General features: G+C 39.7%; 1 protein-coding gene across 1 annotated transcript in view; it reads left to right on the top strand.

Annotated features, from left to right (window-relative positions):
• The window catches only part of CDK14 (cyclin dependent kinase 14), a 654,255-nt gene that overhangs the window by 532,164 nt on the left and 106,007 nt on the right, over positions 1-16,084 (top strand). The window contains 3 exon segments of the mRNA XM_020987443.2: positions 6,001-6,112; positions 6,114-6,141; positions 15,137-15,281. Coding sequence (XP_020843102.1) covers positions 6,001-6,112; positions 6,114-6,141; positions 15,137-15,252 — 256 coding nt within the window. The 3' untranslated portion in view covers positions 15,253-15,281.

Below are 16,084 nucleotides of genomic sequence, written 5' to 3'. Positions count from 1 at the left end.
CTATGGCAGGGTCAATGTACAGTGTGTCCAACTGTGGCTGATTGGCTCAATGACAGGTTGAACACAAATAGTCCACATGAACATTTGGAGTGGAGATGTCTGAATTTGTGCATCTCATGTTTCTTCTGAGCTGCTGCAATTCTGCTTTGCTCATAGAGCACAGCAATTTCTTTAATGTGGGCTCGCTATGCTGGACATTCCTGTGTGTGTCTCCCATGTCTCAAAATTGACTCCATAGTTCTTCAGAAAGACCTCGAGAGTGTCCTATTATCACTTCTACCGACCTCCACATGAGCATTTGGCTTATATGAGTTCTCTATTTTACAGATAATCTTTTAGGCATATGTACTTTCAGCATTCAAACAGCATGGCACTGAGTGGTTGGATACTCACTTTATGTCAGAGTGGATAGAGAACTGGACTTGAAGTCAGAAGGACCTGAGTTCAGATTTGACCTCAGACACTTACTAGCTAGCTATGTAACCTTACGCAAGTACCTTAACCTCTGGATGTCTTAGTTTTCTCAGTGGTAAAATAGGGATAATAATAGTATCTACATCATGGGGTTGTTGTGAGGGTCAAGTAAGATGATATTCGTAAAGTGCTTAGCACAGTGCCTGGCACATAGTAGGCACTTAATAAATGCTTATTCTCTTCCCTTCCTCCTAATTCAATAAACAGCCAAAGAAGTCCTCCATGCCTGATGTTTCTGCCCTTATCTTGATCAGGGATCACCTGATGCACCAGAACAGTGGTCTCTAACCCTTATTTCATCTAACATCTCTATCAGTAAAAACTGGCAGGGGGGCATGTGCTCCTAATTTCTGTATGTTTAATTTGTATAATGTTTAATTGTAAGTGAAATATATCTAATACTATGCCAATAATTACATTCCTTATTAACCTTGTACAAAATAGAAATTTTAAAGGATGAGATAAAAAGTAATATTTGATATGAGAGTCAATAGAGTGCTTCTGTCATTTATTGAGTAAGGGAATGACATAGTGTAGCCTAAGTTTTAGAACACTTGCCTCTGGAGCTGTGTGGAAGAAGAATTAGAAAGGGGAGAACTGTTAACCCCATTTAGCAAGTGAAAAAATTGGAACATAAGGAGTTAAATAATTTGTCCAAGGTCCTATATCTAGTAAAGGATAAAGACTCTAGTACGTTTTGGTTTTTTGTTTTATTTTGTTTTGTTGCCAGATAACGTGTTGGCACAGAGAGCAATATGGACTTCTGTTACACAAAGTTTCTTAAAATAATTATCATGAAATAATGAAATACCAGCACTTAGGGATATAAAAATGGGAAGTGTAAAGCTTGAAGGCCTCACATAGAAAGTGACTCTTGAGGTGAGTTTTGAAGGAGACATGGTTCTCAGAGCTAGAGAGAGGTAAGAAGGGAGTGTATTCCAGTTACTGGGGATGGTCTGTCAGTCAACAAACATTTATTAAGTGTCTGTGCTGTGCTGGGCACATAGTGTGACCAGTGAGAAGGCACAGAAATGAGAAGTGAGCTGTGAGCAAGAGTAAGGCTGGTTTAACTGGACCAGAAGAACAACAAAGGGGAGTGATGTGTAGTATTGATGGAAAAGGTTAGTTGAAGCCACATTGTAAAGAGCTTTAAATGCTCAAACAAGGAGTTTGTATTTGATTCTAGGGGAAATGAAGGAGAGTGTCATGCTCATATCTACATTTAAGAAAAATCACTGTATATGGAAGAAGGATTGCGATGGGGAGAGATGACGCAAGATGAGTTATTGCAGTAGTCTGGGTGAGAGATGATAGAGGACTTGACTGTGATGGATCCTATTGGTAGGCTCCACTCCACTGTGTAGATGAGAAAACTGAGACCCAGAGCCCAAACTCCCATAGCTAATGAGTCACCAGTCCATTGTTTTGAACCCTGACTTCTAACCCTAAAATCTATCACTACATTAGCTTCCTATAAGAAATAGCTTCCTAACTACAATTCAACAGAAAAAATGGATAATCATGAATAGCCCCTTCCTAGAGATTTTCAAGTGGAAACTAGTGATTTCTGGGTCAGATACAAGCTGAACCTAATGGTCTCTAAGGTCTCTTTTCACTCTGAGATTCTGTGCATCTGTTAAGCCGAGTGTTATCAGCTTTTTGTGTTTTGTTTTGTTTTATCTTTCCAATCAATCCAAAGCAAAATTTAATATTTTCATTTCCTTTGGCCAGTTGTTGTCAGCCAGAACTAGAGCAGTCTCAGCAAAATTAAAAATAAATGTTCTTTTACGCTGCTTCAGAGCATTTCCCCTTGGGTCTCTGAGATGACCGAAAGTCCTGCTTCTTTCCAATGGATCAGGGAAGGAGGAGGGAAAAAGGAAAGGAGGAGGTTTAAAAGAGGGAGAAGAGGTTGAAAATCTTGGAAACTGTTGTGACCAGTTGGGACTAGTGGCAATTTTCAGAGCTTGCCCTACTGATGCATTATCTACAGGCAACATCTTTTCCCCCATTGAGTCTGTCATTCAGAGCACTTGCTGGGGACTAGGGAGACTTTCAGACAATTCAAAGAAGAGCCCCTATACAAAGGGAGCTTTGAAGAGAGAGATGATACATGTAGAAAAAAACAATAACTCACCAACAATGAGAGAGAGTGCAAAGAACAGCTTTATTAAAATCGTACATTCGAAAGAGAGCATAGGGTAGTTGGGCAAGTACTGAATGTAGAGTCTAAGGACCTAAGTTCAAATCTGCTCAGCTGGAACCTTGAAAAAGTCACCCACCTTTCTAGGTCTCAGTTTCCTTATCTCTAAGATCAGGTGATTCTAGATCTTCTCTAAGACCCCTTTTAGACTGTTTTCTGCACATAATAGTACTTTACTCATTCATGCTATGGGCCAAGGTGGCCTTTTCTATTGTAAAAATTATTTTTATCATTATTATTATTATTATTATTAAGTTTGATTTCAAGCAGGGGTGCAGACTTGAATTGGCTGAGCTGATTGTTAAATTTTCAATGTGAGCATTTGTACTTTGAAAATCCACAGACACTACCTATCAGAGAATGATTTATTGTTTTGTTGATTTTCTAGACTTAAAAAAACAATGAAGGAAATATTAATATGTCAAATTTAACTCAAAACTGTGTTATGCCTGTATCCCCCCCCCCCACAAGAGCCACTTGTTAAACATTCATAAGATATCCCTGGTTTTAAGTGTTCTCAGGTGAAGAATGTGTAATGGGGTTATTATGTACTAAGTTGTTAATTTTGAAAGGTTTACTACAGTAATATCAATGAATGAGAAACATTCTTATTGAAAGGTTTATTACAGTAATATCAATGAACGAAAAGCATTCTTATTGGACAGTTTTCTGTTCTTGTGAAAAATATAGCTTGAATGTAGAAAAATAATGCCAAAAACAAACCTTGTTTTAAAAATCTCATTAATGGGTTTTTTCAGGCAAAAATATATGTAGACAGAGCTTTTCTTAATTTTAAATAGCAATGTATAATTATTAATGTAAATTAAAGTTCTCTTCATTTCACTTCATGTGCTAAGTACCCAGGGTTCAGAAGTTCATCGAACATGCCTAAATATTTTCTTCCTTTGGTTTTTGTTGTTGAGTTTTTTTCCCCAAAAGCCTAGACCAAACTCCAGTGATCCCAACCATGTTCTGCTTGACCACATACTGACCTGCCTTTGCCATGTGAAGAAACTTAAGCCAAATTCTTTTACTCCAAATCATTTTCTGGCAAGTCAGCAAACTTTGAAGTGTATTGGGTGAAAAAAAAACTTTGCCTTTGATGTGTAAACAAGGAAGAGTGTTTCATTTAGGCAGGCCAAAGAAAGGAGATACACTTGTTAACGCTGATAGATGAGTTTATTACTCCAAAATCATTCTAGGACTGTTCATAAAACTATTCTTGTTTAATCTGACAGTTGTGCCACTGATGTCACTTGGTCATGAATGTTTCAAGTACCTTTTGATGAAATTATGAGTCTTCCCTCTCTTGCCCAGAAACTGTCACTCGTTGATTGATTAACATCACAGTAATGTCTTACTGGGACAGCTAGATGGCTCAGTGAATAGATCCCTGGGCCTAGAGTCAGGAAGACCTGAGTTTAAATTTGACCTCAGATACTTATTAGCTATGTGACCCTGGGCAAGTCACTTAACCTCTATTTACCTCAATCTGCTGGAGAAGGAAATGGCAAACCACTCCAGTATCTTTGCTCAGAAATTCCCATGGACAGTATGGTACATTGAGTCACAAAGAATTGGACATGACTGATCGACTAGTTGTCCTACTAGCTAGACAGGGACAAATTATTGTATCTTAGAAATAAGGCTACAGTGCATGGAATTCCAGCCCCTATTAAATTATAACATGGAATGAATTAGGGGTAGAGCACTGGACCTGGAGTCAGGAAGACCTGAGTTCAAATTTGGCCTCAGATACTTGACACTTTCTAGCTGTGTGACCCTGGGGGAGTCACTTAACCCCATTGCCTAGCCCCCCAAAAAAAATTTGGCCTCAGACACTTAATAGGTATATGTCTCTGGGCAAGTCACTTACCCTCTATCTGCCTCAGTTTCCTCAACTGTAAAATAGAGCTCATAATAGCACTTACCTCCTAGGGTTGTTGTGATGGATAAACAATATAATATTTGTAAAGTGCTTGTCACATGACAGCCCCTTAATGAATGCATATTCCTTTCCCGTACTTAAAATGCCTTTTTCTTCTCCATTCAAGACTGAACAAAAAACTATCAGAGAGAAAGCAGTGACTCTATGTTAGGAGACTTACTGGCATCCTTCAGTCAAAACTCCATTCATTTAGAGTAATTAATACCTACACAATACCAGTTAACTTCTCAAACTCTAAAATGGATCACAGATTAACAAAGTATCTAAACAGAATGCAATATCGGCAGCTATAGAAACATTAATATTTCCTCATCAGTAAAGAAGAAGAATATTTATGGATGTCCTCAGAACACATGAAAAATATATTAAAGCTTAGAGAAACTCTTGTGCAACCAACTGGCGTGGCTTAACAGACCAGTAGTAAAGGCCAACAATTGAACGTATGCTAAATTTGCCAAATGTAACCTATTAAGGGATGTATGAGGAGAAATCTGTTTATTGTTATATTGTTTCTATGTCAAACTCTGGTAGACTCAGCAAGTTTTTTCTGCCACTGTCCCCTTGAATCACTTCCTATGTGGGACCCTCTTATGGAAACCAAGAAATGAATGAGCTAAAACGTGAAAAAGTAAGATCGAGGTGTTAACTGGATAGCTCTGAATAATTGGATGAGATGAAATGGAAGCCTGGAAAAGCAAAGGCTGGAATACATTATGGCTGGGCTCCATGATCTGCATTAGATACCTCTTTTCTATGATGTACAGAAGTTTAAAGAATCACATTCTACAGCCTCATATGGTGTAAAGGAATCCCCTTGTGCTGATATCATGGTAGTTGATATCTGATGGTCTACTTAGGCAAATCATCTTGTGTTCAATCAAGGGAAATTTAGATTTCTAGGAAAAATTGAGTAGTTGAAGAGCTTTTATTCTAATCATCATATTCATTTTGCATTGGTTTTCATGGAAAGGTATGCAGGTATGTATAGAATATGTGGCTTCTAAGGTTGGGTCCTATTAGTTGAAAAATAAAAAGTTATCATTTCCAGCCATTGAACAAGTGGTTGTTGGACTGGTCTACCTCTGGGCCTTTGTATTTCTGTCCCAAATAGCTCCCTAGTTTGCATACAGTAGAACCGCAGTTAAGTGGATGGCCCTCAGATTTCTCCAGTTTAAGCCCATTTTGATCAGTGGAAATATCCTTAGAAAAGGGGTAGGCGGGACAATTCTGTTGATGCTGGTTTTCAGCAGGTTTTCTTTTAATCCCCTTTGTTGAATGAAAATATGGGGAAGCGTGGAAAAAAGAAGGGAGGGAACACCTCTTTAAAAATTCATCTGCTTTTCTTGCTTTGTCTTACCCCTTACTGTTTGCATTTCAGGCTCAGCTATGTGAACCATGCAGAGGATCTGGCCTCCAAACTACTCCAGTGTTTCCCAAAGAACAGATTGTCTGCCCCAGCAGCCCTGAACCATGAGTATTTCAGTGATCTGCCCCCCCCGGCTATGGGAGCTAACTGATAGTGAGTATGACCCAGCCTCCAAGTCCTATGAAAACAATGAAATTGGCATACATGTGCATGTGCACACACGCATGCTCACACATACACACAGAAGACTGGAGATATACATATCCATAGATACGCATGTGTTTACTGGAATCCTGCCATTCAAAGTGCAGAGTTTGCTTGACACAGGAAGAAAATGGATTCCTTTTTCGCTATCTCCGCTCTGCAGTGTGTAGCAAGATATCTTTGTATTTGATTATGTGTGCATCCAAAAGAATTATCTGACTAGTCAGTCAAAAAGCAAAAGAAAAATGCAATTTACATATTTAGTGCTTTCCACATACAGTACTTGGTAACTGGCTGCGGTACACAGAATTTAAAAAAAAGATTCATTTCTATTTGATTCTCAGATATTATCTTTGTTAGAACAATAACCTTAAAACAGACTGGCTGAGGAGCACAGAACTGACAAATGGTTAATTTACTAAGCAAAAAATGTAAGAATGATGACTCGTAGTTCACTTTAACCAGGAATGCTTTCGTTTTTTTCTCAGAGGCAGCCCTTCTCCTAGCCTTTTAAAACAAAACATTCTCCTAGTGGGTTCCCATTTTGCTTTTACAAAAAAAAAAGTTCTTATTTACACAGCCTTTTTCAATTATATTTTAAATATTTGGGAAGGATTTATGGCAGGGAGGGCCTTATCTCTTTTCCAAAGTGTAAAGCCTCTGTCTTGTGAAATCTTGTAAAATTGGATTGCAGTAAGAATATTTCTGATCTGTAGAGATATGTTTCACCCAAATGACAAGCACTGGCCATTTGTTCTTGTAGGTTTTAACATTGAAAAATCAAGGCTATTTTCGAAAGCTATTTTGGTGTATACATACTTAATAACATACTGGGTGTTTATTTCTCTGTATATGAGACATTTTGTGTACTTGGAGATAGAATTTACTTTCTTTACTCTCCTAGCTTTTTGAATTTTCTTTGCTGCTTACTATGTTTGGTTCCTAATTGACCCCAGTATAACCTTATCACTTGGTGACAAAACCCTGGTAGCAACCTCCCTAGGAAATGATTCCCATGGGGAAGGAAAAAATTTTGATACTACACATTTAATTATAAATGCTTTCTTTTACATATACATATACATACATACATATATATACATATACATATATATATATATATATATATATATATATATATATATATATATATATATATCTCCATACACATAAGTAATTTGATAACTTCCTGTCCCCTAAGCAACCCACTTATCCCCACCCCTAGAAACAGTCCTTAGGGCAAGAGACTGGATCTAGAATTTCATTGGTATAGGGAATTCCCAGATGAGAATTCTGCTGATACAGGTCAGCACCTTCTCTGCAATTTGTAGTCTTAGAAAGTTGCTTATAGAACAGGAAAATTGAGTGATTTGCCTTGGGTCACACAGCTGACAAGTGTCAGAGGTGAAATTTGAACCCAGACCTTTCTGACCAGTGGACTATAAGTTAATCCTTCTCCTGTTTTATTTCTTTCCCCAAAAAAGTCATATAGCTGACCATCACAACAGCTCTACCCATTTTTTTTTCTTAAATTAAAGATGAAATCCCTGTGGCTGGATAATGAAATGCTGATGAATCTCTCTGTGCTTGAAAAAAAAATGATACAAAGAGCTTCATTAGTTTATGGCTCATCAGACATCAAACATACAGTTTGTTTTTCATTTAGTGTAACAGATAACTCCAAACTGCTTGGCGTTGGTGACATCTCAATCCCATCTGACTCGATGATTGAGCTTAAGCCAGGATTTTGATAGTCTCTGAGTTCTGAATTCTGTACTGGTGCTTCCCTGTTAATATGGACGTATTACCCACTTGCCACTTAGTTTATCAGCCAGTGGTTAAATCCAGTTCTATCAGTGGAGTAAATGCCTGCACATTATCACTCGGTAGCAGGCTGCCAGCAGAGACAGCCTTGTCCCCATCATTAACAAGCACAATGTATGCAGAACACCAGAGGGGAATTAAAGCCACAAAAAATACCTCAGGGTGGCATTTTTAATATGAGAATTTAATTTGTAATTTCACAGATTAAGAATTTTGGCTGCATTAATCCTTTTATCAGCTCACAGCAGGTTATTTGCAGAAGCATAACCATAAGGCGATATTCATTGGCAGAAACACGTCTTTGCATAGCGTTAAACATCAGGAGCGGTGGAACCTTTTGAAGGGGGGAGAATAAAGATGAAAAATCATTATATTTTTAAAGCAAGATTCTGCTAAAGGCCTCCGGTAACAATTTTGAGTTACAGAAATGCTATTTCTGTGTCTAGTAGATAATCATTATGGAGCATAAATCCAGTGGCAAAAAAAAAAAGCACAATCCCACTATCGAATACTACAATCACTTCCATTTGGAACAACCTGGTCCTACTTGTCAACATGTCTACAAAACAAAGGATTCACAGACTTTGGAGTCTTGGAGAAGTACTCCGTTTATGGCAAATTACTGGTTTAGGGACTTTGTTGTCTGGGTCTGGGCTTTCCCCCATGATCTCCACAAAGGTTTTCCTTACAAACTTCCACAGTGGCAATTTGAGCATATAGTCATGTGAATAAAAATGGACAGTGGAGTAGGCAGCAGCAACCATACTGAAGCTGGTTCCCTCTCCCAAGGGAGGTTGTTGTGTTGTTGTGTTGCTGTGGTGTTGTGGTGTTGTGTTGTGTTGTTGTTGTTTTTTAAAGGAGGCCTTCATGGTAAGAAACCTTGCAGAATCAATAAAGGAATGGGCCTAGGGACTAAATCTTGGTTTGGATTCATATGCCAGAGTAGACCTAATATTTTTAAAGATGACTTGTAACAATTTTTGGAAGATAACATTAAGGGGGAAAGACTTCTATAAACATAAAGCGAAAGCTATTTAGGAAGGAAGAGGGAAGGAAGGAAGGGAGGGAGGGAGGAAAGAAGGGAGGAGAAAGAAAAAAAAGTCTAGTAAAGTATGGAAGAACACAGTCTTCATAATTCCTTCTTTCCCTTCTACCTACCCCAAACTTGGTACTATAAGAATATGATGCTTTCATATCATTGGCTAAGACTCTCTTAGTCACTTTGACATTGGCTTGAAAAGAAGCAAGAATATGCCTGTTGTTCAGTATGTTACTTTGCCTACTACAAAAAGACCCACAAACATTTTAACATTGCTCCTTATTGTTCTACTTCTTTAAACTACCTCAGACCCATTTGCATAGGACCCATATGTGTAAATAATTTATAACCCACCTTCAAATGAAGCAAGGCAAGAAACATTTCAGCCCAAGCAAAAATAATAAATGGTGAAGACTGCATGTGCCCTGGCACTGGAAGCTGGTTAATTTGTGTGGCTCTTCTGCTGTATACCCTGTCATTCGCCCTCCATCCCCAAACCCCAACAGCCTTGCTCCACTTCTTCTCAAAGATTTAATTGCTGAGAAGTAAGGGAGGGCTGGGCATAGATGGAATTCATTACTTTCACCAAATACACTACAGGGCATTCTCTAGTGTATACTATCAAGTTTCATAAATAATTAAAGCTGAACTACCCTTGTCAAAGTAAATGAACAAAGTACACTTTACAGTGCCGAGGCCCTGATTTTATACATTCCTTTGCTAATTCACAAAATGTGCATTTGTGAAGGATAAGTCCCATCTTTGGAATAGCTACCAAGGTTTTTTTTTAATATATTCTTCTGGGTCTGTTCACACTTGGAAACATCCTGATGGGCTTTTCTTTCTTTTTTTTTTTAATGACCCATTGTAAACAAAAAAGACATGCATTCACCTAAAAGAAAATTGAGAACCACTTGTTGCCAAAATTCCTTATATGGTTGTTTATCATGAGTTTTCCTAGGGGTCTTTGGTTGTTCATGAAGAACCCTAGAATGTTAGAGCTGGGAGAAACTTTAGAGATGTTAAATCCCTTTATTTTACATATGAGGAAACCAAAGCCCAGGATTATGAACTGTCTTGCCCACAGTTACATAGAAAGTTAGTAACTGAGACAGATATGATGGCATATATGTCACCCCTGAGACTGGGGGCTTGCTTGATCTCTGGAGTTCTGAACTACAGTGGGCTAGACTGATCAGGAGTCCCCAGTGATTCCAACACCAATCAGTGAACCCATGACAAAAGAGGTCTGCCTAAGGAGGAACAGACAAGCCCAGGTCAGAAACAGAGCAGGTCAAAGTTCCCATGCTGATCAGTTGTGGGGTTGAGTTTATGAACAGCTGCTGTATTTGCAGCTTGGATGAAGGTGAGGTAGGGAGATGTGGGAGGGAGGAGGGAGGGAGGGGGGAGAGAGAGAGAGAGAATGAATATATTAGAGTGGGTAAAGGGAGGGAAGGAAGGAAGAAAGTTGGGAGAGAGGGAGGGCTAAAACTAAATCTTAGATTGTCTTCTAGCCCAGTGGTTTGGTTTGGTTTTGTGGTTTTTTTTTTTTTTTTTTTTGTTTTTTTTTTTTTTACAGCACCACAATGTCTCTCTATCTAAAGAGTTCCTCAGCAGATGTTAGATAAGGAAAAGAATGAAGTGAGGTCAGTTAGCTAGTCAACAGATCTTTGCTGAGCACCAATAATGTCCCTGTTCTTAAGCCATATGTCCTGAGGAATGTTTCTTTTTGGATAGAGCCATGATCTCATCTATGTGCCTCCCTTCTATGTGGATACATATCATATGACACACACGCACTATTTCATCTTTTGGGATTCTTCCACAAGATTTCCCTAGAGATCCTAACCAGTGTGCTACTGCCTTTCTTGAGCTATTTTAACCTTCTTCAGGTCCCATGCAATGCTCTGTCTAGTCCCTCTGTTATCAGAGGCAGTGTGGCAGGACAATAGATAGAATGCTGGGCCTGGAGTCATGAAGACCTGGGTGGGAATCCCACCTCTGACACTGACTGACTGTATAACCTCAGGTAGGACATTGCGTCTCTCAAAGCTTTAGTTTTCTCATCTGTAAAATGGAGATAATCCGAAAGCCCGAGGCTTCTTGTGAGGCTCAAATGAGATCCCATTTTTGAAATACATCACAAAATTTTAAATGCTGTGTCAATGCCAGTATAATTGCTTCTACTCCCCCAGGCTCTCACTACATTGACCAGCCTACTTCCTTTTCTAACTTTACTTTCCTCAATAATAATCACATAAATTCCTGTGTGCAGACCATCAGAGCTAATATGCTATAACCTGCTTCAGGTCACAGTGGATCTATCCATTACCCGTAGATCATCTTAAGTGGATCCATCCGTTATTCCTGAGTCATCTTCAGTGGATCATCTTCAATCCAAGTTCCTCAGACACTGTGGAGAATATGAAAGGAGGTTTTGCCACAGCAGCTTCTCTGCCATCCTAGAACTTACAGTCCATAAGATTTTTTTTTCTTTCTTTTCTTTCTCTTTAAAAAAATATAGTGCTAGGACTCTTTATTCTGGGCATTTCTCTGTCACATCTTCCATTATGTCAAAAAAAAAAGAAATCAGATTTGAGTAGGAAGAAAACAAGGATAATAGAGAAATGCAGGTTCCACCAAAGTCTTCCTGTCCAAAAGGAGGAGCCACAGCAGGAAAACTCCACTAACTTAGATAATAATTATAAGTATAATAATAATGCCTTACTTTTAGATAGTGAAAACAGATTTATGCACATTATCTCCACTTGATCCTATAATAGCCCTAGGAGTGCAGTTATCAGTGGGTTGACTTCTGCTTTGGGTTAGAGGATGGGTGGATTTAATTGGGCAAGCTTCTCAATGTAAGGAGGTTTATTGAGTTGAGGTTGGCTGGCTAGTTGGTAGTGCCTAGCTAGAGATCTGACAATATAAAAGGAGATTCTCCTGGCCCACAAGAAATCCAGCTATAGTAAGCTATGGGATGGGGTTTAGGAAAAGAAGGGATCAGATGTGTAACTTCCCATCTGGTGGAGGAGAGTTTGAAGACGTTAGGAATTTGTATTAGATCCATAAGGCAACGGAGAGTCATAATTAATGGATATTGATGCTGGGAGCATTGTATAGAACTTTGTGGAGAAAACAGAGGCTTGGAAATTCTCAGAAGGGGGATTTTGCTATTCTAGACAGGAGATAAATATTTCCTGGATGAGGGTTTTTTTGGGTTTGGGTTTTTTTTGTTGTTGTTGTTGTTTTGCTAGGCAATGGGGTTAAGTGACTTGCCCAGGTCACACAGCTAAGTAAGTATCAAGTGTCTGAGGCTGGATTTGAACTTAGGTCCTCCTGACTCCAGGGCCAGTGCTCCATCCACTGTACCACCTAGCTGCCCCAATAAGGGATTTTCTGATCAAGGCAAAAAGAAGCAGGAAGATTTGAACAATGTTATGGAGAATGGAATCATTTATCACTGCTTGTGCCCTATCGGACAACTCTCTGCTCCCCAAACTAGCCCAGTGTTTTCTCTCCATCACTCACATTACTCCCTGTGCCTGAAATGTTCTCCTTCCCCCTCTTTGCTGGTGATTCATAGCTAGCTTTTGAAGCCCACTCAAATGCCTCCCCTTCCATGAAGGCTGCTTACTGCCCCCAACCACCACTGCCATCACCATCTTACAGAGCATGTCTTTGACATATCATGTGCAAAAATCAGTCACATTTATCCCGAATGATTTTGCTGGTATAGTTACTATGTTTGTGCCACATCCCCTGGTACTGTCTTAGCTGCACATGATGATCTCCGGGTGCTTAACTCACAGCTCCTCTGTACGCAGGAAGGGCTCAAGAAGTGTTTACTGGATTGAAATGAATTGCTTCCATGTCGTATCGAGGTGCTGCTTTTGCAACAGTTGGTCATTCTGGTGAGAGGAACATCAAACATTCAACAATTCAACAAATGTTTATTATGGGGCCCTTCAACCCGGATGGTTCTGGAGGAGAGAGCGAGGCTGGTGACTTTGCACAGCTCTGCCTCACTCAGATCCCATTCCCTTGCAGTCGTGTCATCACCTTCCTGATGCCATGGTCCTCTTTGAGAACAAAGCACAAGCAATAAATGTTTATTAAGCATGCACTACATAATGGGGCATTGCGATGGGCATCTGGGCATCCCAAGGAGCTTATATTTTATATACATTACTTGGCCATGAGGCAAAATGTATTCAAGAGAGGACTTGACAAAGAAATTAGAAGAAAGAAGGGTCATTTTTCACTTACAGGCTGTATCAGAGAGGTTTTTGTGAAAGATGTGGAAGCAGAGCTGGGCTTTGGCATGTAAAATATTATCCTCTATTTTATGGAAAAGTCTGGTAGTCCAACATATATAGGTATACGTACAGCTTCACTGTCTCTATATCCTTGTGTTCATAAGCATTGGGCTAATTTGAAACTCAACAGTCAGCATATATCTTGTTCATTCGTTTCAGTTGGATCTGACTATTTCTGACCCCATTTGGGATACTGGAGTGGTTTGCCATTTCCTTCTCCAGCTCATTTTGCAGATGAGGAAACTGAGGCAAACAGGGTTGAATGACTTGTCCAGGATCACACAGCTAGGCAGTGTCTGAGGCCAGATTTGTGATCAGGGAGATGGCTCTAGACCCAGCACTCTATCCCTGCCCCACCCAGCTGCCCCATCAGCATATAATACCTGAGTTTGGTTTCCTGCCCCCTCAGGTAAATAGAGCACATAACTTACCAAGAGGTCATGGCTTTGATGGCAGGTGTGCTGGTTCCTACTCTCATTTCCCAATTTATTATTTTCTTTTCAAAAAGGAACAATTTACTGCAACATTTCAATCACTCAACCAATGAGACTTTTTAAAGTGACTAGCCCTGAAGTCAGGAGGACCTGAGTTCAAATCCAGCCTCAGACCAAACACTTGACACTTACTGGCTATGTGATCCTGGGCAAGTCACTTAACTCCAATTGCCTAAAAAAATAAATAAATAAATAAAGCGACTACTATGTGTCCCGGCAATGTGGCAAAGTGCTGAGCATCCAAGGATGAGAGTAAGGGTCCCTGTTCTCAAGGATCTAACATCTGAACAAGGGGCACAAAGTGTGTGTGTGTGTGTGTGTGTGTGTGTGTGTGTGTGTGTGTGTTTATGATATATGCAGAGAATGAATACAGGGTAATTTTGTGAGTGAAGGCACTAGCAGCTAGGAGATAATAATAGCATTTTAAGTTTTGCAAAGCCCTTTACAAATATTATCACATTTTATCCTTGCAACCCTGTTATTACTATTATTATCCCCACTTTGCAGATCAGAAAACTGAAGTAGAGGTTAAGAGACTTGCCCAGGGTCACATAGCTGGTAAGTGTCTGTGGTAATATTTGAACCCAGGTCTTCCTGACTCCAAATCCATCATTTTCTCTACTGCATCATCTGGCTACCGGAAAGGATTTAGAAAGGCTACCTATAAGAGATGGCCCTGGAGCTACAATCTTAAAGGAAACTGGGAATTCCAAGAGATGGAACTTAGGGGGAAGAGCATTTCCAAACTGTATCTGTGATCTCATCCATGTCAGCACCTAACCCCATGGTACAGTTCAGAAACCTGCCACATGTTCTCATCCTATTTGACTCTCACCCACATCTCCTTTAAAGCCTCCATAGACAGTCCTACCATGATGGGAGCCTTTCTATAGGTCTCTTGATAGATTCAAATTGTACATTGAAGCAGCTAGGTGGAACAGTGGATAGAGCACTGGGCCTGGCATTAGGAAGACCTGAACTCAAATCCACCCTCTAGTATTTACTAGCTGTGTGACCTTGGGCAGGTCACTTAACCTCTCTTTGCCTTAATCTACTGGAGAAGGAAATGGCATAGGACTCCAGTATCTCTGCCAAGGAAACCCTAAATGGGGTCACCAAGAGTCAGACACAACTGATACAGCTCAACCACAACAAAAAGTCTTTGTGTCATTTTGCTGTGTAATTCTTCATTGGTGATTTGTAGTAATAAAAGCTGAAGGAAATATGTCAATAAGTAATATCTAAAATTTCCATTTTGTCCACAGTGTCTTCTGTTTTTACTGTCCCAAATGTAAGATTACAACCAGAAGTTGGAGAAAGTATGCGGGCCTTTGGCAAAAACAATAGTTATGGCAAAAGTCTATCAAATAGCAAGCACTGAAGAATGCGTGGTTGCCGAAGGGGTTGCAGGTAAGACAGCAAAAATTGCTTTGAAAGCAGTGTTTTCAGGAAAAGTTGAAGCAGCAAACTCTCCCCGCCCCCTCCCCATGGATGTACTATTTCAGATTCTTTTCTGTAGGGTTTTTTTTCCTTCTAAAGATATCATGGAAGTGTCTTGTTTTCGATGCCCTCCAAATGGCCATGGACACCATTAAGAAGTCAAGTTAGGTCTCTGTATGTCCTACCTGTTCCCATGTGGTTCCTGGGGCTGAGTTTTTTTAAACTGAACTGGCCACAAAATGGTGCCCTGGCTCAGCTTCTGAACCCCAATGCTGCTCTCTAAATGTTTACTCCTTGGTTTGCTCATTGACCTCTTTTTCAGGCTCTCCATAATCTGATTTTGTTACCTTACTCCTTTCTACCTCATTTTTTGCTCCTCCAGAAAATGGGTTGATTTTTGTCAGAGCTAGGGATGTGCTGGAGCCAGCTTGTACCAGCTTGGGGCCAGTCATTAAATTTTCAGTGTGAGCATTTACCCCTCAGAAAATCGGCAAGTGCTACAAATCAGGATTTAATTTATTGTTTTGTTGATTGTCTAGACTTAAGAAACTGATAGAGAACATGTTAATAATACAGGGTAAGCTTAAAAGGTTATCATCCTCTTAGAGAATCAGCTGTTAAACATTTGCCAGCACATCCCTGGTCAGAGTCTAGATAAAGTGTAATCAAATGCTGAGTACCAACAGGTGGCACCCCTAGGAACTGTTTGGATCAAGGTAGAACATGGAACCATTTGTTTGTTACGTGGGGATGATGTTGGCTGAAAAGCCAAG

Source organism: Phascolarctos cinereus, unplaced genomic scaffold, assembly GCF_003287225.1.
Source record: "Phascolarctos cinereus isolate Bilbo 61053 unplaced genomic scaffold, phaCin_HiC Scaffold_1;HRSCAF=81, whole genome shotgun sequence".
NCBI classification, from domain to species: Eukaryota; Metazoa; Chordata; class Mammalia; order Diprotodontia; family Phascolarctidae; genus Phascolarctos; species Phascolarctos cinereus.
The sequence above is the reverse complement of the archived record's forward strand: the minus strand, read 5'-3'. Positions and strand labels throughout refer to the sequence as shown.